The sequence below is a fragment of the Chenopodium quinoa genome, unplaced genomic scaffold (genome assembly GCF_001683475.1).
Source record: "Chenopodium quinoa cultivar QQ74 unplaced genomic scaffold, ASM168347v1, whole genome shotgun sequence".
Lineage (NCBI taxonomy): Eukaryota > Viridiplantae > Streptophyta > Magnoliopsida > Caryophyllales > Amaranthaceae > Chenopodium > Chenopodium quinoa.
This window is the reverse complement of record NW_018743175.1, coordinates 214244-235722: the sequence shown is the minus strand read 5'-3', so window position 1 is coordinate 235722 and position 21479 is coordinate 214244. Positions and strand designations below refer to the sequence as shown.

At 34.3% G+C, this 21479-nt stretch overlaps 2 protein-coding genes across 3 annotated transcripts; both read left to right on the top strand.

Annotated features, from left to right (window-relative positions):
- The first annotated feature begins 739 nt into the window (after positions 1-739).
- On the top strand, positions 740-5107 carry LOC110732266 (protein KINESIN LIGHT CHAIN-RELATED 1-like). The gene is made up of 3 exons (XM_021912182.1): positions 740-1651; positions 2267-3175; positions 4505-5107. The coding sequence occupies exons 1-3, from the start codon at positions 993-995 to the stop codon at positions 4737-4739; spliced, it is 1803 nt and encodes a 600-aa protein (XP_021767874.1). The 5' UTR covers positions 740-992; the 3' UTR covers positions 4740-5107.
- Positions 5108-7212: 2105 nt separating this feature from the next.
- On the top strand, positions 7213-20699 carry LOC110732265 (aminodeoxychorismate synthase, chloroplastic-like). 2 transcript variants are annotated; one of them, XM_021912181.1, is made up of 15 exons: positions 7214-7715; positions 8675-9032; positions 9776-9907; positions 10149-10216; positions 12476-12540; positions 12674-12740; positions 14775-14853; positions 14989-15056; positions 15138-15255; positions 15490-15761; positions 16922-17001; positions 17338-17425; positions 18852-18934; positions 19036-19653; positions 19909-20699. In XM_021912181.1, exons 2-15 carry the CDS (start codon positions 8696-8698, stop codon positions 20432-20434), a joined length of 2601 nt encoding a protein of 866 aa, XP_021767873.1. In that variant the 5' UTR covers positions 7214-7715; positions 8675-8695; the 3' UTR covers positions 20435-20699. The 2 variants fall into 2 exon arrangements, with proteins under 2 accessions (XP_021767872.1, XP_021767873.1); XM_021912180.1 differs by having other exon boundaries at positions 7213-7715; positions 14775-15056.
- The last annotated feature ends 780 nt before the right edge of the window (positions 20700-21479 follow it).

Genomic DNA, 21479 nt, shown 5'->3' with positions numbered 1-21479 from the left:
TTCTATCGTTATCAAACTATGTTAGTGAGTTTGAAACTTTAAACCACTAATCTGAAAGTTAGAAGATACAGTATTTAGTTATTTACCAACAAGCCAAACCCATCTATATATCTCGAGGCATTTCATATGATATACTTCCTCCGTTCTACTAATATTGCAACAACTAGACTTTTACACTATTCATCACGCTTGTTTGACCACATATTTTGATTTATACGTAAAGTAAAATATAGTCATCTGGGGTCTTGTTAGATTCGTCTCATATAACACTTTCACAATATCAACTTTTTATAATTTTTACACTTATATAATTATAAATATTTAACATATAAAATGTGCTTTGGATGCGTAATTTCATCCTTGTTGCAATATTTGTGAAAGTATAACTTTTGTTTTATTTTGCTTTTTAGTACATATTCCTTTTCATTTTACCCTCTTTCAATGCGTATATCAATTTTGGTTTGTTACTTGTTTCTGAAAATTCTTTACAATTTACTTTATTTCATTTACCACATTAATTCTCTTAACCGAGAAGGCCACATTATTACAACATTTCCATTCACTCTTTTTTAAAATTAAGTATTAGTAACAATCTTAAGATCGTTTTCATTTGAAAACAGAGGGAATATATTAAAAGCATTTTTAAAAACTTTGATTAAATAAAGAAAAAAAAAATTCCCCAATACAATTCAGTCCAAAACCCCAAAACCAACAAAAATCCAACTTCCCAAAAAATAACTTCCTATAATTCCATTCCTTTCCTTTCCTTTCCTTCTCTCTCCTTCATCTTCTCCTGTAACCTTCCTTTGCTTCCATTTCCATCCTTTCTCACCTCACTCACCTTTCACCACCAACAAACACACAATCATTCCTTCACTTTCTCCTTCTTCTTCTTCTTCTTCTTCTTCTTCTTCAATCTTCATCTTCTTCCTTCAACTACCCTCCTTTCAATTTCATCCTCACTTTCTCTCTCCTCCATTTCTACTCCCAAAATGCCGGGCTTAGTCTCTGCTAAAACTCCCCCTCCAACACTTTCTCTCTCCTCCACTGAACCCACCTCCCAGATCCGACCGTCAACTGGGTCCCGCCTCAACTCCCCTTCTCCTGCTCCTAAACGAACTCCCTCTCCTTCACCTTCAACTTCCCGGGCTAAACCCTCCCCTGATCGGAGCTCCGGGAAGAAAAAACCCGACCCGCAAAAACCCCCTCTCAATTTAGATGAATCTTCGCTTGATAACCCGGATCTTGGCCCGTTTCTTTTGAAGCTTGCTAGAGATACTATTGCTTCTGGGGATGGCCCGATTAAGGCCCTAGATTATGGGATTCGAGCGTCGAAATCGTTTGAGAGATGTGCGGTTGAAGGGGAACCGAGTTTGGATTTGGCGATGAGTCTTCATGTTGTTGCAGCGATTTATTGCAGTTTAGGGAGGTTTGATGAAGCGATTCCAGTTCTGGAAAGAGCGATTCAAGTTCCAGATGTTTCTAAAGGAGCTGATCATGCTTTAGCAGCGTTTTCTGGGTTTATGCAGTTGGGTGATACTCATTCTATGTTGGGTCAGCTTGATAAATCGATTGAGTGTTATAAAGATGGGTTGAAGATCCAGATTCAAACTCTTGGGGATTCTGATCCCAGAGTTGCCGAAACTTGTAGGTCTGTTCTTTTTTTATTTTTTAACTACTTTATTTATCTGCTTGTTATATTTTATTTCGGGGTCGGGGTGATAATCCCGATATTTAAGACCCGTGATCAAATCCCGTCTACTTCTCACTAATATACTCGAAAGGGTAGAGAGAGATTGTTTAATTTTATACGAGTATTTTTTTTGGGGGTGGTGATGATCTTTAATGTTGCAGGTTTATTAGTCCAATTTGGAATTTTTCCAGGTTTATGTTTGTGAATTTGGTTTTTTTTAGTTTTGAACTCTTGATTATGAGGATGTACTAATTTAGCTCTTAATTTTAATAAAATAAAATTAAAAGATTTCAGCTTTTGCTCTGATGAATATGCTAATTTAGGAAGTAATATGACATATTACAGCTTTAGTTTGGTGAATTAATTGGGGTTTGATGCTGAATTAAATGCTGCTTACAACAATGATTAAAAGTGTGAGAAATTTGTCACTTTTGATAAACAAGTTTGAGTTTTAGTGTCAGATATTAGCTAGCATATCATATTCTAACAATTAACAATCATGCTGTTAGGTAGGGATTTTTTCTTTCTTTGTTTATTCTTTATTTGAATTGTTGGTGGTTGTATTATTATTAGGTACTTGGCTGAAGCTCATGTCCAGACTATGCAATTTGAGGAAGCTGAAAAATTATGTAAGCAAACCCTTGAAATCCACCGTGTTCATAGTGCTCCTGCGTCTCTTGAGGAGGCAGCTGATCGCCGTTTGATGGCTCTCATATTAGAGGCAAAGGCAGACTATGAGTCAGCCCTTGAGCACCTTGTTCTCGCTAGCATGGCAATGATTGCCAATGGACAAGAAACTGAGGTTGCTGCTATTGATGTAAGCATTGGCAACATATACCAGTGCCTCTGCCGTTTTGATGAGGCTGTATTTTCCTATCAGAAGGCCCTGACTGTCTTTAAATCATCTAAGGGTGAGAACCACCCTTCTGTTGCATCTGTGTTTGTTCGCCTTGCTGATCTGTACTACAAGACCGGAAAACTTAGGGAGTCAAAATCTTACTGTGAGAATGCATTGAGGATATACAACAAACCTGTTCCTGGAACTTCACAAGAGGAGATTGCCAGTGGGTTGAGTGACATTGCAGCTGTTTATGAATCAGTAGGTGAGCCTGAGGAGGCACTAAGGCTCTTGGAGAGGGCTATGAAATTGTTGGATGATAAGGCTGGTCAGCAGAACACTATTGCAGGGCTAGAAGCACGCATGGGTGTGATGTATTACTTGATTGGTAGATATGGTGAAGCTTTGGTTGCTTTTGAAAGTGCAGTTACTAAGCTTAGGGGCAGTGGAGAAAGAAAGTCAGCTTTCTTTGGTGTATTGTTGAATCAGATGGGATTGGCATGCGTGCAGTTGTTTAAGATAGATCAGGCTGCTGAATTGTTTGAAGAGGCTAGAGCAGTCTTGGAGCAAGAATGTGGCCCTTGTCACCAAGACACTCTTGGAGTATATAGCAACCTTGCAGCTACTTATGATGCTATGGGAAGGTATCAATTTCTCTTTTGCTTGTACTCTTGCTTTCTTGTTGATGTTCTGTGCTTGTTTGACTACATTATATTACTGACATGTTGAAAATCTTTGGCTTTAGCTACATTATCAATATACAAGTATTTATATTAACAGTTTCAGATTCAATTTTCCTTAAATTTTGAGGGAAAGACCTGGGTGAGCATTTATGGGCATATATTTCTTTGGTTTTATATTTGAGATGTGGTAGTAGTTTTTCTTAAGAAATTAGGTAGTGGTTAGCTCATACTTTGGCGAAGTAAAGATAGAGTGTACGTTGTTTTTGAGGTTCTTGGGGTAGATTTTCTAGTAATGGTTGATTATAGCGAGCTTTATATTAAATTGGTCAGAGCAATTAGTGTATAATTTACTTCTACTGTATTATGCTTATTGGCTCTTGGAGAGGAAAGAACGGGGAAAGTTTTAGTGGATGTGATTTTTCGATCAGCTCCAAAAACTATGGTAAATTTTAACTAAAAAGCAGGTACTCTTCAACACCTCTTGCAGTGTGGGGTGGGTAGAGGATCATCTTGTACCATTTTTTCTTCACTTCTTTTGCAGCCTTGGTCTTAGGTATCTAGAATTTGCTTTAATTTGAGTTAACCTGATTTTATAATACTCTTTAACTAGTGTGTGACCGGGCGTTGCCCGGGATGTTATTTTGAGTATTTTCTTTTTCTTTTTTTTTAAAATAAAGTGTTTGAATTTTTTAATATTAATAATTTGGAATATAATGTTTGAATATCAAAGAGAATATAAAGAGTAATATGAGTCTCTTTTGTTTTTAGTTTGGATATTATTTTTTATTCTACATTTAAATACATTTATGTGGATGAATAGAGCATAAATTATTGCTAGTTAAGATGGTAAGATGTGTTGTATTCATTCCATGAGGTTAGGAGTTCAAACCTCTTATTGAGTCGTGATGTGGCAAATGTGGCACATAAACGTTTTTAGGAACGCTTTTTAATAATAATAATAATAATAATAAAGTATAGATGTATTATTCTTTATTTTATACTCGATATATGTTGGATAGATGAGGGATGAGTCACATGAGTGTAGCTCTTTGACAGTTATGCGTTTTACTCTTTCCTTATGAACTGGTCTTAAAAGAAAAAGCGTATTCCACCTTTTGAAATTTCCAACATTAGGCTGTTTTTGATGCTTTATACATCCATTATTTTATTGGGTGAGAGAATAGTGCTGGTATTAGTGATATAGACATAGTTAATGCTAGCCTGTTACTGAATGATATTGTCAACTGTCAATAGAGGATAGATAATGATGTATTGGCCATGTTATTACAGAGTAGAAGATTCTATTGAGATCCTGGAGTATGTCGTCAAGTTGAGGGAAGAGAAGCTAGGTACAGCCAATCCTGACTTTGATGATGAGAAGAGCAGGCTTGCCGAGCTATTAAAAGAAGCCGGCAAGAGCAGAAATAGGAAAGCAAAATCCCTGGAAAACCTCATTGATCCAAACTCAAAGAGAACAAAGAAAGAGTCGACGAAGAGGTGGGGAGGGTTGGGTTTTAGGATTTGAGGAAGCAGCTCCTCCGAAATTCTAGCTGCTCTCTTGTGTAACATATAGTGTATAGTTTTAAATATGTAAGCTTGTGTGCCCTTTCCTTTACAAGGTCTTAGTTTCTTCCCTTGATTTCATTTATTTTTAATTGATTGCTTAAAGCGAATTTTATTCTTCTGTCTTTCGACCTGGAGCTCTCCTATGGGTAGAAATTGATGTCATAGGATCTGCGTTGCGTATATGGATGAGCTCTCTATACAAGTACCCTTTATTTTCTGATTATTATTAGTAGTGTTTGCCACTGTAAACTGTAACTCTGTAAGTTATTGTACTCAGAAAAGAGTATGCATGCCGATGAAAGGAAAGCTGTCTTTGGGATAACTCTATGGTTGATTGTTTTGGTCGATGAATTGTGGCCTGTGTGATTCTTGATTCAGTTTGCTTGATGTTTGTTGTTAGGTTTTGCACCTGTACTTGCGTAGTCTATTAATTATTATTGACATGTCCATTAGATTGTGGTTTTCTCAACTTAAAAATAGTTTCAACCAAAAATGTGACATATTAGTTGAGATTATTGATACAAGCTCTCAGTATTAGTTAGTCTAATCTAGCTCTCAGTATTAGTTAATCTAATCTTTATGTGAATATGTTAAGGGCTTATGGCTATATTTATATGGTGTGGTCAAGTTCCTAAAACTTTTCCCATTCTTTAATAGTGTAATTAATTTTGAATTCAAGGTCTTTAGTTAGCTTACCACGTTATAATAATTCTTCAACGTTTTCAGAATTTGGACAATAATATCATGACCATGAAATCAAGTCAATTATAAATGAGTAACTAAATCGAGAATATCTCAAATCTCCTCTACCTGCATAAAAAATTCCATTTCATGTCTTAGTCTTCGTTATATAATTCTTATAATCGAGTCGCCATTTTCTCCAACTCCTTCAGTGCATCCATTTTCTTTTACACCCCTTTCAATTTACTCCCTTGTCCAAAAATTATGACGTCGACTTCACTACATTCCAATTCATTTTATTTTGGCTAAAAAGGTAGGCATAATCTAATAATCGTCTTTCATGACTTGCTATGGGATACAAATGTGGGGTTCCATCATAGACGTTAGCTATAAGATGTCCCGTTATAGTTCTTGTGTTAGTTTGGGTAAGAGAGCTAAACTCTCTCCTTGCTTTATTTGTAGCCTTGAGTAAGTTGGGAGCTAGCCTCTTTTTTGGATCTTTGTCAATAAAAAAAAAAAAAAAAAACAAAAAAAAAACTAGTAATCATCAAAATTGAATTGATATTTTATATACAAAATCTAATGAAGTATATTATATGTATCAATTTAATTATAAACTGTGATTTAAAATATCCATATAGACCTTTTCTAATAATTTAGATAATATTTTCGTCAATAAAAAAAAAGTTTCATAATTTTTTTTTTTGTCAACAAAATACAATTTGACTTATACTTTTATCTATTACTTTAATATATTTTTGTCATATTAATAATATAGCATTCCTTAGAGTATTTTCAAACAAATAGTACTTGTAGATATTTTAGTTCATCTTAGATCATTTTATATACATTTAAATATGAAAATTTTATGTGGTTATTCTCAAAGCTAAACCCACAAATGAAAAGTTGACAATCTATTTCGAATGGAGAAAGTGTACATCTTACATTTCCAAGGGCCTATGCATCAATGTTCACAATAATGTGTCATAATGAACCATGATGGCCCAAATAACCTTTGTCCCAAAAAAGAATAAAATAAAAGGTAAAAGATGGTCCAAACTTCCCAATTGGAGAAGATAGTTCAAAGCCAATCTTATAAAGGTAAAAAATGGTCCAAATTTAAAAGAAAATGTTAAAATTGGGTCCACCAACCTTAACCGATTGCTTATTTTATGGTGCACCGAACGTTTTGCTAATAAAGAAAACATTTGACTGCCAAAAACAACCAATAAACGAACTTGAACAACAACCAATAAATGAGTAATTGATTTAAAATTAAATCATTTTCTTTTTATTTTGATTTTTTTAAAAATACATTTTAATGTATGTATCAATTTGACACTTAGGGTATGTTCTATTAACCTGATTTTTACATATCTGAATTTAACTGAACTTATTAAAACTTATTTTAGTTATAATTTGAACTCGCGTTACCCTTATCAGAACTTATTTTTTCTGAACTGAACTTATTAGACATGAAATAAGTGAAAATAAGGTGAATAGAATGAACATATCCTTATCAGTAAAATTTATAATAAGTTGATTCTCCGTAATTCAAAATATGCATTGTTTTTTAATTTACATATTTTAATTTTTGACATTATTTATGCTATTTTATTTGAGTGTGTTTCGTGAGTATAGACTCTATAGATGCATAAGAGTACTATATAGTACTTCGTAATAATGAATGAAAATATGCGTCTATATACATGACCATTTTATATATACAAGTAATATAAAATAGTCATGTTAAATTTTATTCTTATATGATTTGTATTGATGGGTAGTAAGACTAGTATTGAGTAACATTTAGAATTAGAAAGAATATGTAAATAGCGTAAAAGTCAAGATAACGCAATAAAAAAAAGGGAGAAAGTGTGAGAGTAGACAATAAAAATTTGGTGTTGAAAAAGAAAAACAGAAAAAGAGTGTAACGGCTGCCACGGGCCACTAGCTTTGCATGGATGGTGTTGGTGTGGTAAGAGTTTTACTACTTAGTAGACTTGCCGCACACACACCAAAGATCACACAAACAATTACATTCTCATTTCATTCAATTAAAAAAACAAAGAAAGAGAGACGTTTTTAGCCTTTGCTCTTCGTCTCTCTTTCTTCCTCCTCCTCCACCGCCATCTCCGCCGCCTCCGCCGCCACTGCCGCCGTCTTCCTACTTCACAACCTTTGCCATTCTACTTCCTCTCTCCTCCTCCTCTATATCTCGCCGCTCTTTTACTTCCGCCTAACTCTCTTTCCGGTACTTTTCTTACTCATCATCTTCTTTATTTGCATGCTTAAATATTATTTTTTTTACATAATTGATGATTTTTTTTTCGTCGGTTTGTCTGAATTGAATTTCTATGTAAATTTTTTATTTGTTTGAAGTGAAATCTAATTTACATTTTAGTGTCATTGATTGAATTTGAATTAACGAACTCGAAATCCAACTCTGAAGTTCGATTTTTTTTTTTTTAAATATTTTTTTTTTGATGTGCTGACATTAATTCAGATGTTTTATGTTGATTACGTATGTATTGGTTGATTTTGGATTAAAAAGATGATTAATGTTACGGCGTAGTAAAAAAAATCTTTGTAAAAAATTAGTGTGATTGATTTTTGATTAAATTTTGTTTGTTTGCATGTTAAAAATTAGTCGAACTTAAATCGAATATAAGTTCGATTTTTGTTAAATAATTCAATTTGCTGATTGCTGATGTGCTTCCCATTAAATTGGACGTTGTTTGTTCATACTTAATTAAATAACTGATTAGTTGTAAATTAATTTAGTCAAAATAAGTCATTGACTGATTAGATAATTGATTGTTGTACTTAGTAAAAAGTTACTTCATTAATTTGTTATAGCGTAATTGATTTTTGTAGATGTGTTTGATATTTATTTGAGTGATTAAGTCTTGTTTGTTTGCAGGGATTAACATTTCTTTATTTCTACGTATCATTTCTCTGTCAATTTCGATTATCTGAGAAAGAAATCTAATTTACAACTTGGTGTACTGATGATTTTGCGAACTCGAACTCAAGTCGATTATTTTAAAAAATAACTCATTGTGCTGCTGGCTGATGTGCTTCCAATTAATTTTGATGTTGTTTGTTGATAAGTATGCATTGGTTGATTTTGAATTAAATAAATGATGATTAATGTTGTGATAAAACTTAGTCAAAAATAAGTCATTGATTGGTTTTTGGTGAATTGATCAGCTTAATTGGTAAAAAGGAGAAATGAGCTATAGTTTGTGGTGTTCGTCATCTTTGGAGGCGAAAAATCCTCATCCGGAGGGTTTTCGTTCCAACAGAACAAAAGTTCCTTTGCCTAAGGCATCTGTGTTGCCGGTTAAAAAAGATGAGTTTCATAATTGTAGTTATGATGCTCAGAGAGCTGTTGTAGCCTCGTCGAGCCATTTGGCTGCTGAAAAATTCCAGGAGGTGTCCAAGAGTAAGAAGAAGTGGGGAGAGATAAATGCGAATCGGAATTTGGAGTGTGTTAGGACTTTGTTGATTGATAATTATGATAGCTACACATTCAACATTTATCAAGAGCTGTTTGTCATCAATAAGGGTATGTAATCATCATTGCCCTTTTCTCTATGACTTACATTGCATTTGATTTATTGTAGGTATATTGATCTTTGAGCTTGTGTTATCTCTAACATGTTAATGAAGATTTTAATATTTTCATGGTAAACTGTCTTGTTGATTCTCTTGTAGGTCGATATTTTAAAATCATGTGCTTTGTCATGAATGTAGTGTATACTTTGTAGGAAAGATGTATTTCAGGACATCTATTACTGTGTTGGAACATGAATTTCCCCTTGGATGTACAACTTCCAAATTTTAATCTCGTGGGATGGAGGAGCTCATTTATGATGGCTTTGGGGCATTGAAGTGGGTAAATCTTCGAGTTCTTAGAATGTGTGGTTTTATGTTTAGGCTGTTTGACAATCAATTATTACTTCACATGAGATACTATTGACTTCATCCTTCAAGAAAATGCTAGATTTCCTCAATTGTTTTAATTGCTTAGTAACTTTTGTTAATGTATACATTGAAGATAGTTTTATCATTGTCTGCCACTTGTTCGCTCTTTGGTTGATATGATGATTTAATATTCTTTTGAGTATCGATCATGCGTTTATTGGGTTGTTGTTAATGTTAGCAAATGTTTTTCTCCCTTTATTCAGCCGCATCCTATAGATTTACTTTAGATCTTAGAGGCTTAAAGATCAACTATGAATTTAATATTCTTTCCTCTTGGAGATGACTGTGCTGACAGCTTTCACTATGTGTTAATTGTTATATCAGTTCCTCCTGTTGTTGTGCGCAATGATGAATGGACATGGGAAGAAGCTTACTATTACTTATACGAGGAAAGAGCCTTTGATAATATTGTCATATCACCTGGCCCTGGTTCTCCAATGTGTGCTGCTGATATAGGTGAGAGTCGTGAAACTATTTTGCTCAACATGCTTTCAATAGAGGAGATGAGAGTCACTTTAATTTTTTACTTCATATGTTTGAACTCTGCTTGATTCCAAGATTATCGAGCCGATTTATAAAAGTTACTCAGTAATGATGTCTGCCCAAAATTGATTAATGCTGCAATCTTAAATAGTTTCCACTGGTAAACAAAAATGCATTTTCAGTATCTGAATGTGATTTGCATTTCCATTTTCAGGGTTATGCATTCGACTGCTGCTTGAATGTAGTGATATACCTATTTTGGGTGTTTGCCTTGGACATCAGGTAGAGTTTAGTGTATTAATCTATTAAAGAATTGCCACATTTTGCCGCTTACTATTTGTAATTTGTCTCAACACAACATATAAACTCTTTGGTCAGCACCTTAAATGGAAGATAAAAAAACAAGATGTTGTAATTGATAAGCTGCAGACAGACTTAGGCTATGTTATCTTCATCTGAAATGCTGAAACTTTTAAGGTTCGATCTGGTCTAATTGCATCTCTTGGTTTGAAAAAAACATTGATTGCATACACTAATATGTAAGAAAAACGTTTTTCCGGATTGGATTGGGTTGGGTGTATTATGTTGTGAAATTTGATATTTGTATAATGAGGAGCAGATCAGATGTGTATAAGATCTTAGTTCTAGCAGACACTAAGGATTAAGCAATAACATCAGGATTTCTTTTTTCACCTTGAATCTAGTTTGGGGCTGTGATAAGCGTATGAGCTGGAAGTTGATTTATAATCAACTCTTATAAATTCTGTTTTGAGAGGAAAAGCAGTTATAACTACCTTGTAACTGTTTCTGTTATGTTTCCTTGTTTTTTCTGATAAGTTGTTTGGTGATCGAAATTGAGTTGAATTATAAATTAATCAACTTTGAGAACAGAGGAGGAGATAACATACAAAGGGAGGGAGGGAGAAACAGAAATGGTCCTTTAATTTGTCCTGTACTCCTTTTAGCATTTCCACACTTGGCAAGACAGTGCAAGAGAACACAGATATATAGGATTTAGTAATGTGTGGCTAGCTTTTGGGTAAAGTTGTCTGTCTTTCGTGGTTGTTGCTGGTAAGCATTGACTGGAGAGGGAAAGTTTGGAGGGAGAACTGACCACTAGTAGGATCAAGAAAGCATTTGGAAGAAAATAAATTCAGGAAGTTCCTGAGTCTCTGGCCATGCTGATAAAATTCACTTTTAAGAGCAATCCGATGGTGCATGGTGCCCTATATTTGCTTCATTTTGTCACAACTACTACCTCCGTCCCTGAAAGTTCTTTATGCTTTCCATTTTTGTTAGTTCCTGAAAGTTTTTTACATTTTTGCTGTATCTTATGTTTAGTAAATCCCATTTTATACCTATGCCCCTTACAATGTTTACACCTTCTCACCCATCACTCTTACTTTTTCCACCTTTTTCTTACACCCACCTACCTTTTTTAATTCTCTCTCTCTCACTATATCCATCTTTCTTACTCACACCTTCAACACTCTCTCCAATTGCCTTAATTTGTGTGCAAATAGTAACAGTGAAGGACTTTTGGAAACAGAGGTAGTAGTAAATATAGGAAAGCATATGGAAGAAAGAGTATATTTCAGGGAAAAATTTCTGGCTTTCCTCTTTTAGGTTTTAGTTTCATCCCTTAGGCTGTTTGATGGTGTGTGTCCATTGTTTGCTTATGTCTTTTTGTGTGAGCCTTTCTTACTTGAGATAAGTCCTGTATTTCTAGTGGCTCCAATGAGGTATGGTGGTTACCAAGGAATAGATAACATATATCATGATATGATTACTGGATTAGATACAATGGCTGGAATGAGAGATTTTGCCAAAAGAAAAGAGGAAAACTCATGAAATTGTTGGAAAATATTACCAACCCTAAAGTCTAAACACTAATCTCCATTCCCCTTCCAAGAGTCCTCATGTTTACTTTATCTTCTTTATTGGTGTGCACACCAAGATACCATGACACAGGTGAAGTTATGGCGTCTGCTATGCATCAGCTTATCTCTGACATCTCTGGCTGTTGGCACTTCACAGCCGACATAACTGCATTATTACTTGAATGTTTTTAACCAATAGTCACTAGTATATGTAAAATTCTGAGAACTACCTGTCATACACTCTTTTGTTTCTAGGTATACATGAAAATTTAAGGCCTCTCTATACCTACAGAGGACAAGCTATGATTGTTATACATGAAAATTTCATGATTGAACCAAAATTCTGGTGGATTTAAAGAGGACCTAAAGAAGGTTTAGGAATTTAGGAATTTATTTTCCTGAAAAAGGGGATTTTTGGTTCTTAAATCAAGGAAGCCGCCCTTTGAAGAGGCTTTTCCAGGAAGACCATGTTCTGATAGTTTGGATGCTTTAGATAGTGGATCTATTCCTTATAAGTCCTAATCCATAGAAAGGCTGATGTTTGATTCTAGCAGTCTACATTAAGAGCAGATGGCTTTAAACCATTTATATGCATATGGCTAGTATATTTCTCATCCTAAATGTCAAGCTCTCTGTTTTTAACTGCATTGTGCTCTGGCAGGCCTTAGGATACGTTCACGGTGCTCAGATTGTACATGCAGCTCAACCTATTCATGGACGCTTGAGGTACTTGCTATATCATTTGCTTGTGGTAATTTAGTAAAGATTATTTTTAAGCATAAAAAATGAACTAAAGTCTTGTTATGAAATGTTTTCTTATATGTATTTTTTTTTCTTCCATTGATTCTACCCTTTGCAGTGAGATTGAACATGATGGTAGTAGACAATTTGACAACATCCCTTCTGGGAGAAATTCTGGTTTCAAGGTTAGTTGATTGAAAGGGAAATGTTTACATTGTTTTGAATCTACCACAAATTTTCGCTGTGAAATTTCCCCTATATTTCTGGCAATGAAATTGACAGCTAAATTTGCGCCTGTCATGAAGTTGGACAAAGATATGGGGAGATTTAATGGTTTATATGAATTAATGGCATAGCTTATAAATGTGTTTGTTGTGTGGGTGTGAGTGTGCACATGTGCAGGTGTGTTTGTGGGGGGGTCAAGCATGCACACACATAGCATGCTTCTTGGATTTCCAATCTGGTCAAGATTTCTCTCTTTTCAGTGCCTTCCTAAGTCTAGTTCTGAATCTGATCTTAATATTCACATAAAGAGATTGCTACCAAGTTTGTGGAATTTAAGTTGAAGTCAGATGAAGAGTATTAACAATACCTCTTTCTTTATTTCTTTATTTACTTTCTTTTTGTGTGTGTGTAGTTTGTTATTCTGAGCAAATTAGGATCCTGTCTTGTCAGGCTATGAAACAAACTATATTCCATATGTAAGATTTGGTCACTGGGATCTAACCTCCCCCACATACACATGTATTATTAAAATTTTGAAACAATTGGTTTTAAAATTTTGTGGATTTCAAATTGGATTTGAGAACTTGTACCAGGGTTCAATTTTGGTTCAACCTACCTAAGAAAGTTTTTTATCATCTAATAACATTTAGAAAATGAGAAAGTGTATGGCCATTTGAAAACCTTATATGTATGTTTTTTCCACTTATGATGTGAAAATATTTGCAAACAATAAACTCGCAATTAATTCTTCAAACTCAAAGTTCCAAACTTGCTTGAATTTGTGAAATTGTGTGGGAAAATAGAAGAAAAGCAACAAAGGTATTCACTTGATACACTAACCACCAAGATTGATGTTCAAGGGTCTCAATCTTGGCCTCTCACAAAATTTTGGCTAAATTGAATATAAATCACAAGATTTGTAATAATCACCAAGATTATAGAGGAGAGAGAACATTCTCATCCAAAGTTTAAAAGAGGCATAAGTTGAATTACTAGAGTTTCCCTTCTCCTTGTATATGGCTATATGGTGTCTATAAAACCTACTATCTTAAGCTTAAAATTAACATAAAAATGTCCAAAAGTGCAAAATACAAAGACTAAAAAGTAACATGTGACCGCTTAATTGTTCGGGTGAACTGTAGGTAGGTTCAGGAGAACCTGTCCAAATGTTGCTGTTGAACCATGTAGAGGTTTAAGCAAACCTTCCTGAAGCTCAACTTCTCATTTCTTCTGACAAAAAGTTTGAATGACCTCCAAAGTAGGAATGGGCAAACTTAGCCTGAACAGCTTAACAATGCTTATAACTTATTCACTCTTGCTCAAACTGGGCTTCTGAGTTATGAGCTATTGACGTAAAGCTCTTGGACTTTACTTTCATATCCAAAGATATTGCTGTTTGAAGTTGAGTAATCCATTTTCGAACAAGTTATAGCCTTTCATTTTTCACCCTTATTTCTTTGTTTCTATGTCCAACCATCAACTGTAATTTCAAGACACAAGGATCATCATTATTCACTTAATCCACATCACAAAATAGATTACTCATCCAAATAGTCATTTGGAGCCAAAAAAGCTACCATGCCCACCAATCGGGTCGTATCAATGTATTCCATAGGTTTCATAGATGCTCCTGCATCATCTTAAGTTATTAATGATTTTTTTATTTTGTTACCTTGCATAGTTATCTACTATATCTTACATGAAGGCTGTGTTCTCATATATTTGACGTTTTGTAATAATAGAAAAAAAATAAAAAAGAAGCTCCCTCTATTGTTTGTCAATTTTATATGTTTTCTTTTTCCATACTTTGATAATATTTAAATTATTTCATACATATGTTTGACTTGGACTACCATGTAAAATGGTTTGAAATTAGAATATTGTTAATTATGGAACGTAGCAGAAAAAATTACACTTGGCTGCTATAGCTTATCCAAGATGTGTTTCCACCTAAGATGTTGCTCATCATTGATCTCTTTGCTGTGGTGCTGCAGGTTGTTCGTTATCATTCTCTTGTTATAGATGAGGCCACATTACCTAAAGAACTTGTTCCCACAGCATGGACCTGTTCAAGTGACACACTTTCTTTTCTTGATACTTCTTACTTGATCCCTGATTCCTATACTAACAAGGGAATCCAGCAAATGAGCATGAATTATTCACCTTCTTATCTTGGAATTGAAAGTTCTTTACCCTCTTTTCATGGAGACTCTGTAGATAGTGAAAAAGTTCTCATGGGTATAAGGCATATCAGCAGACCTCATTATGGCTTGCAGGTGCTTAATATGCTAATATGCCTTCATTTTTATAACTTGATAATTACTATTTGCCTGATGAAAGCTTATATATACTTCCAGTTTCATCCCGAGAGTGTTGCAACCAATTATGGGAGGCAGATGTTTATGAATTTCAGAGACTTAACTGTGGATTATTGGCAAGGATTGGGGCAATCATCTTCTAATAGAAAGTTAAATGGTATAGTGGCTTTCCTGATATTATATGTAGCTCCTTTGGAACTTTTAAAGCTTCCATTCCATCTTAGTGTCTAATGAGATACTATAGTGCTGTAATTGCTCGGTTGTTTAAATTTTATCGCTTACAATGACACTTGAGTGTTGAATTCTTGCACACATTTAGTCATTGCTAATTTCTGATTATGCGAAATTTATATTTATACTCTTTGTAACCTGAGCAGTAAAGTTTTTTTAGCATGCATGCAGAAACCTCAAACAGTTCAGCCCCTCAAGTTATTGGCAAGGAGACCATTTATCAATAAGGAGAATCACATTAGCCATTCTAGTATCAGCAATCTTTTAAGTTTATCTAGAAAGAGTTTGAGAGTTCAACACCTGAAATTAAGGTGGTATAAACTTGATTCTCTTGCTAACAAAGTTGGTGGTTCGAAAAATATATTTTCCAAACTTTTTGGAAATTGCAATGCTGAAGAAACCTTTTGGCTTGACAGTTCATCAATAGAAAAGGTATGTTGGATTATCTGATCCTATACTTGATCACTTTGTTGATATTATATGCAGTACCTGAGAAGAAATATGTTTTATCATTAGGTTAACAGAGGATTTGTTGAAAAAGAACTATAATTTTTAATAATAAATCATTGTAGTTTAAAGTAAACAACTTTTTTGTTCTGTCTTTTTAAGCATCCATGTCAGTTTGTGTGTGCTAGTATGATGCATATGCTGATAAATTAATTGGATTTGCTTTAGGTCTTACTCTTTGTTAATGCAAAATAATTCCTCCCAATATATAAAGCTTGTCAAGTTGTAGAAAATTAAATCAATACAATGTTTCAGCAAATGGATGGCCTACTAGATTTCTAAATTATGGTTCCCTGCTCCATATAATAATAGATTTTGATTTAAAATTTGAATCTGATCCTAATCTCATGAAAACATCCATTAGTTCATATAATAATTATTAAATTGAATATAGGACAAATTTGAAAAACTAACAAGATTGATTTCATCATTTTTTGTCATTTAGCAACCCAAAATCAGAATGCTACATGATGGAGTTTGCAGATAAAATGTTCAAGAGACAAGGAATATACTCAAATGACAATGAGCATTTTGTCAGTGCACATTCTGAAATATCACACTATTAAAAGTCTCCATAAAAATAAATATATGTATGATAGATAATTTTTCGAAGGAAATCTTTTTAGTGAAGAGCCCCTTATTGTTTTCCATTTTTTTATCCACATTGTTAGATTGTGGTCCCCAATGGGGGTTCGGAGGCAACACCCCTGAAACTGACGGTCTGAGGCCTATTCCGTTTCTGTTTTGGGTGTACTGTTTAAGCTTCCTAGGTTTTAACCTACCCTAATTCCAAGGTTTTAACACATTATTAGTGAACCATATTGTTGTTCTTTGTTAATCTTTCTTGCATCCAAACAATTTACCGGCACTTAAATTTATTTATACTTGCTCTCTGATAATGTTTTATCCTCCCTCTCCAGTTCACATCTCTTTATTTACATGACTTCGCTTACTACTTACTAGTGTATTTTTGTTCATCGTTGTAGTGTATGGTGGTAGTGTTTTTTTTTTATTTGTTTTTTATTTTTTTTTACTTTTTTTATTTTTTTTTATATAAAATTAACATTTTGTTGCATCTATGTCAGGGAAGAGCTCGCTTTTCATTTATGGGGACAAAAGGCGGATCTCTATGGAAGCAACTTACTTTCAAATTGTCAGATGAAAGGTCTAATCTATGTTTCTTATGTATCTTTTCAAGATTATGTTATTTGTTCCAAATCTTCTACTTGCCTCCATTTGTAGCTTTGCGCTGAAATGAGTCTTGGCTTTGCTATTTGATAAACTTGGTCTATGAAACACTGTTTGAGTACTCTTCGCAATTTTGTTCAGTTACATGAAATTATATTTCTACTTGCCTTTCCTCTTCTGAGATCGCAGTTGATACATTAAAAGTTTTAAAATGTCCATTATCTGATTAAAGCTTATTGATTTTCTTCATTTCTTTTTCCTCTTACTTTCTTGGAGAATCTAAGGCATTCTTTTGTGGTAATTGTATGTTCAGAAATGGAGGTCATCTCTCAATTGCAAATGCTCATGGCAATGTTACAAACATGTATTTGGAAAATGGTTTTCTTGATTTCTTGGAGAAGGTACGCCCGTACGTGTGCTAGTCTAGCTTATTGAATAGTCTTTATCTAACTACACAAGGTTTCCATTTGGATATTTAGATATGGAAACAGGCACAACTGCTTCCAATTACTAGTTGCTGGATCAGTGGAGATAGAGTGATATATACTAAATGCGCATAGTTGAATCATGATATATTTTAGACTAGTAGTAGGGCGACCTGGGGAAAGTGACTCCTTTGGTAGAAAATTCCACTACCAACACCCTCACCACCTTACCCACTCCCCCACAAAACATTTAAAGAAGAGAAAGAAAGGTTTGTATACATTCAGCTGGGAGCAAGTAGACTATTTATTACTTATTGTGCTATTGTCATGAACTTTTTTCTCTTTAAAACACATAAGAGCAACATAAAGGAGAATTCCCATTGTGATTTTTTCATTAATTTAGTTATAATGGTTGATTTTAGTACAGAGTATATATATAAATTATAGTCAGTATAGGTGAGTTGTTATTTGTAAATTGGACTATCTACATCAGTATATTTGTTAGTATATTTCCAGTAGTTTCGTAATTTAATTCATGAACGGTAGGTACATACATGTTTTGGCTTTCTCTAGGAGTGCCAGCAGTTGGTGTTAGTTTCTGATCAGCAAGTAATATTTTTATGGTAGTGAAAATGAAAAATTTAAAGAAAATAGGAGTCTATCAACAGTTGGAGAGTAGGAAGTTGAAGATTTTACAGAACTTCTGTAGGTATATTACATACTTGATTTAGGTGGAAAACTTTTATAAGATAATATATACTAAATGGAAAAAAAAAAAAAAAAAAAAAAAAAAAAAAAGGGATAATATGCCTGTGCATATGGGCTAATAAAGATTTTGAGATGAAAACTGTGATACCAATGACTTCATTCTCTGAGATTTGATGGAAATGAAAAGATCTTTATAAAAAACAGTATTTGTCGAGTGTGGGGGTTTTTTTTTTTTTTTCCCTGAATTTATGCTGGAATATGTTCTACTTATTATTCTTTGGATGTTTAGCTGTTGAGCTACTTTGCTTTAGAATTTAGAAGCTGACTGTAGCTTATATTTTCCAATGTTTGCAATTACGTCAAAGAAGTGCGTAACTCATTAATGTATTAGATATTGGCGCCGGAGTCAGTTGACATTGGTATATCACTGTGTCATATAAGGTTCACTCTATATTTGAACTTATAATACATTATTGTGAGTAATTTTAAGTCCTTGTAGTTCACTCTATATTTGAATTTATATTACATAATTGTGAGTAACTTTAAGTTTTTGTAGATTGTAATGGGACTGCCTCTTCTGCAATGTTTATTTTGATTGAACCTTAAATACACAATTTATACTTCCATTTCGTAGCAGTATTTAATCTTCTGTATCAGCTGTATATGATATATGGGTTTGGTTTCCAAACTACAGGATCTCTCATCAATTCATTGTGATGATGAAGATTATCAAGGGCTGCCTTTTGACTTTTGCGGTGGATATATTGGTTACATTGGGTATGTTAGATTAGTCTTGAAAAACGAATGTTACCGCATTCTAATCAAATTATGCCTCTATATCTGGTATTCAAGTATCCCAAACTGTTACCACTTTGCAGGTATAATCTTAAAGTTGAGTGTGGTTCTGCATCTAATTCACAGAAATCTTCTGCTCCAGATGCCTGCCTTTTCTTTGTAGACAACTTTTTGGCAATAGATCATCACAATGGTGATGTTTATGCTGTTTCATTATGGGACAAAAGTTCAACTGAATCGTCATGGCTAGATGATATACAGCTGAAGCTTCTTAGCTTGGAATTTAGTGTTGCAGATATTAACAAGGAGCAACAAACTTGGCCTCCGATGTTCTCTCCACTTAAAGCTGGCTTCACCTCCGAAAAATCAAGAGATCAGTACATACAAGATGTTGAGAAGTGCCTTAGGTACATCAAAGATGGCGAAAGTTATGAGTTGTGTCTCACAACTCAGCTGAGGAAAAATATTGACGAGGTAGATCCTCTAAATCTATACCTCAGACTCAGAGAACAGAATCCTGCACCGTATTCTGCTTGGCTGAACTTCCCAAGAGAGAAATTATGCATCTGCTGTTCTTCTCCAGAAAGATTTCTGCAATTGGATAGAGATGGTATCCTGGAAGCAAAGCCAATTAAAGGTACCATCGCCCGAGGTTCAACGCCAGAAAGTGATGAACAGCTCAAATTGCAGCTTCAGTACAGGTATATATGAACCATTACTTTGATTATATGCAAAATTTAAATTATCTTCCCTTTTTACTGTATTTGTGAGTATCCAGTGCTTCCATACGCTTGTATATCTTTGCATTCCTTCAAAAAAATATATTCCTTCGCTTGAACAACTCTGTTGACCTAAATTAAAAGGAACATTTTAGAGGTGACTTTGATCTTGAGCTGAAAAGTCTATACTGTTCTTTGTATTCCTCTGTTTATAACACTTTTTCTAAACTATGACAGTGAGAAGGATCAGGCTGAAAATTTGATGATAGTTGATCTGCTCAGAAACGACCTTGGACAGGTTTGTGATCCTGGTTCTGTTCATGTGCCCCATCTCATGGATGTGGAGACTTATGCTACTGTTCATACAATGGTGAGTACAATAAGAGGGAAGAAACATGAAGATGCAAGTCCTATCAATTGTGTCAGATCTGCATTTCCTGGTGGATCCATGACAGGTGCTCCAAAGTTGAGATCCATGGAGATTCTTGATTCTCTTGAGAGCTGTTCTAGAGGTATTTATTCTGGTTCTATTGGTTATTTCTCAGTTAATGGGACATTCGACTTAAACATTGTGATAAGGACAGTTGTTATCCATGAGGGTGAAGCTTCGATTGGTGCTGGAGGTGCAATCGTTGCTTTGTCAAAACCCGAGGATGAGTATGAAGAAATGATACTTAAAACTCGTGCCACCTCAAGAGCTGTCATAGCATGCGAAATAAACTCTATGTCTAGCGAAATAACCATCCATGAAACTGCTAGCTGACAGGAATTTATACTTAATAGTTATACATCATTGTGTTCTTTTATAGTGCCCCCTGTTAGAATGGAGACCGACAATATAGAAATCATATACATAGGCATAGTTCGATAGGCAGAGTTTAGCAAATAGTAAAGCAATTGATTCTGCATCATTTGTTGGTGTTGTAATGTATCCGACTAATCTCTATATGCAAGACCTTTATAGAACAAGGATGTCATAATTTATTCAATTGGCAGATAATCGTTTGCTGTGGTATTGTTTAGGATTACTCTTGAAAGGCCTATGTATCAAGATTAACTGTCGCGAGTATCCAGTTGTTCTCCCCTATCCAACCCTCAGTCTCATAAACAAAATGTTACTTTTTTACTTCGTAAGACCCTGCAGTTAGGCATTGATGAGAGTAATTAGTGTGATAAACATCTTCTTGCGCTCCCAAATTTAAACACAAGAGTTAGGATCATTTTTTTTCCCGGTAGTTATGCTTTATTTGTTTTGAAGGAAAACGTTATTCACGAACATGATTTTTTTCATTTGTATTGTTTTCCTTTCTAAATGGTGTAAAATAATTTCCCCAAAAAATGAAGAGTAGTTCTCTGAAGAGTAGAAAACAATATCCTTTCGAAAGAAAGAATGTTATATTTTCCTCTCTGCTCCGAACGTTTCTCCTCCCATCCATCTTTTTCATTACAATTATTTTTTTGGGTGTTCCAAACGGTTCACCCTTTGGGCTAATTCGGATTTGAGAGTCACGTGTGGGTGGTTAGGTTTCAGTCCCCTTCCAATTGTTGCGAGGGATCGAACACGGGTCCTCCCTACCAAGTATAGTCTCAATCACCACTGCACCAACAACCAATTGGTAATTCATTTTTTACGAAAAATAGTGTATGAAAACAAACGGTGCCTTAGTTCAAACTAGCTTTTCAATGGCTGTTTCTCCTCTTTTCAGCTAACTTATCATTTGTTGAGTTTTATATTCAATTTCGTAGTAACTTCCAAGGTCTTTGATATCTTTTAGCTTAGTGCCATCTTTTGATTTACTTAACTTTTT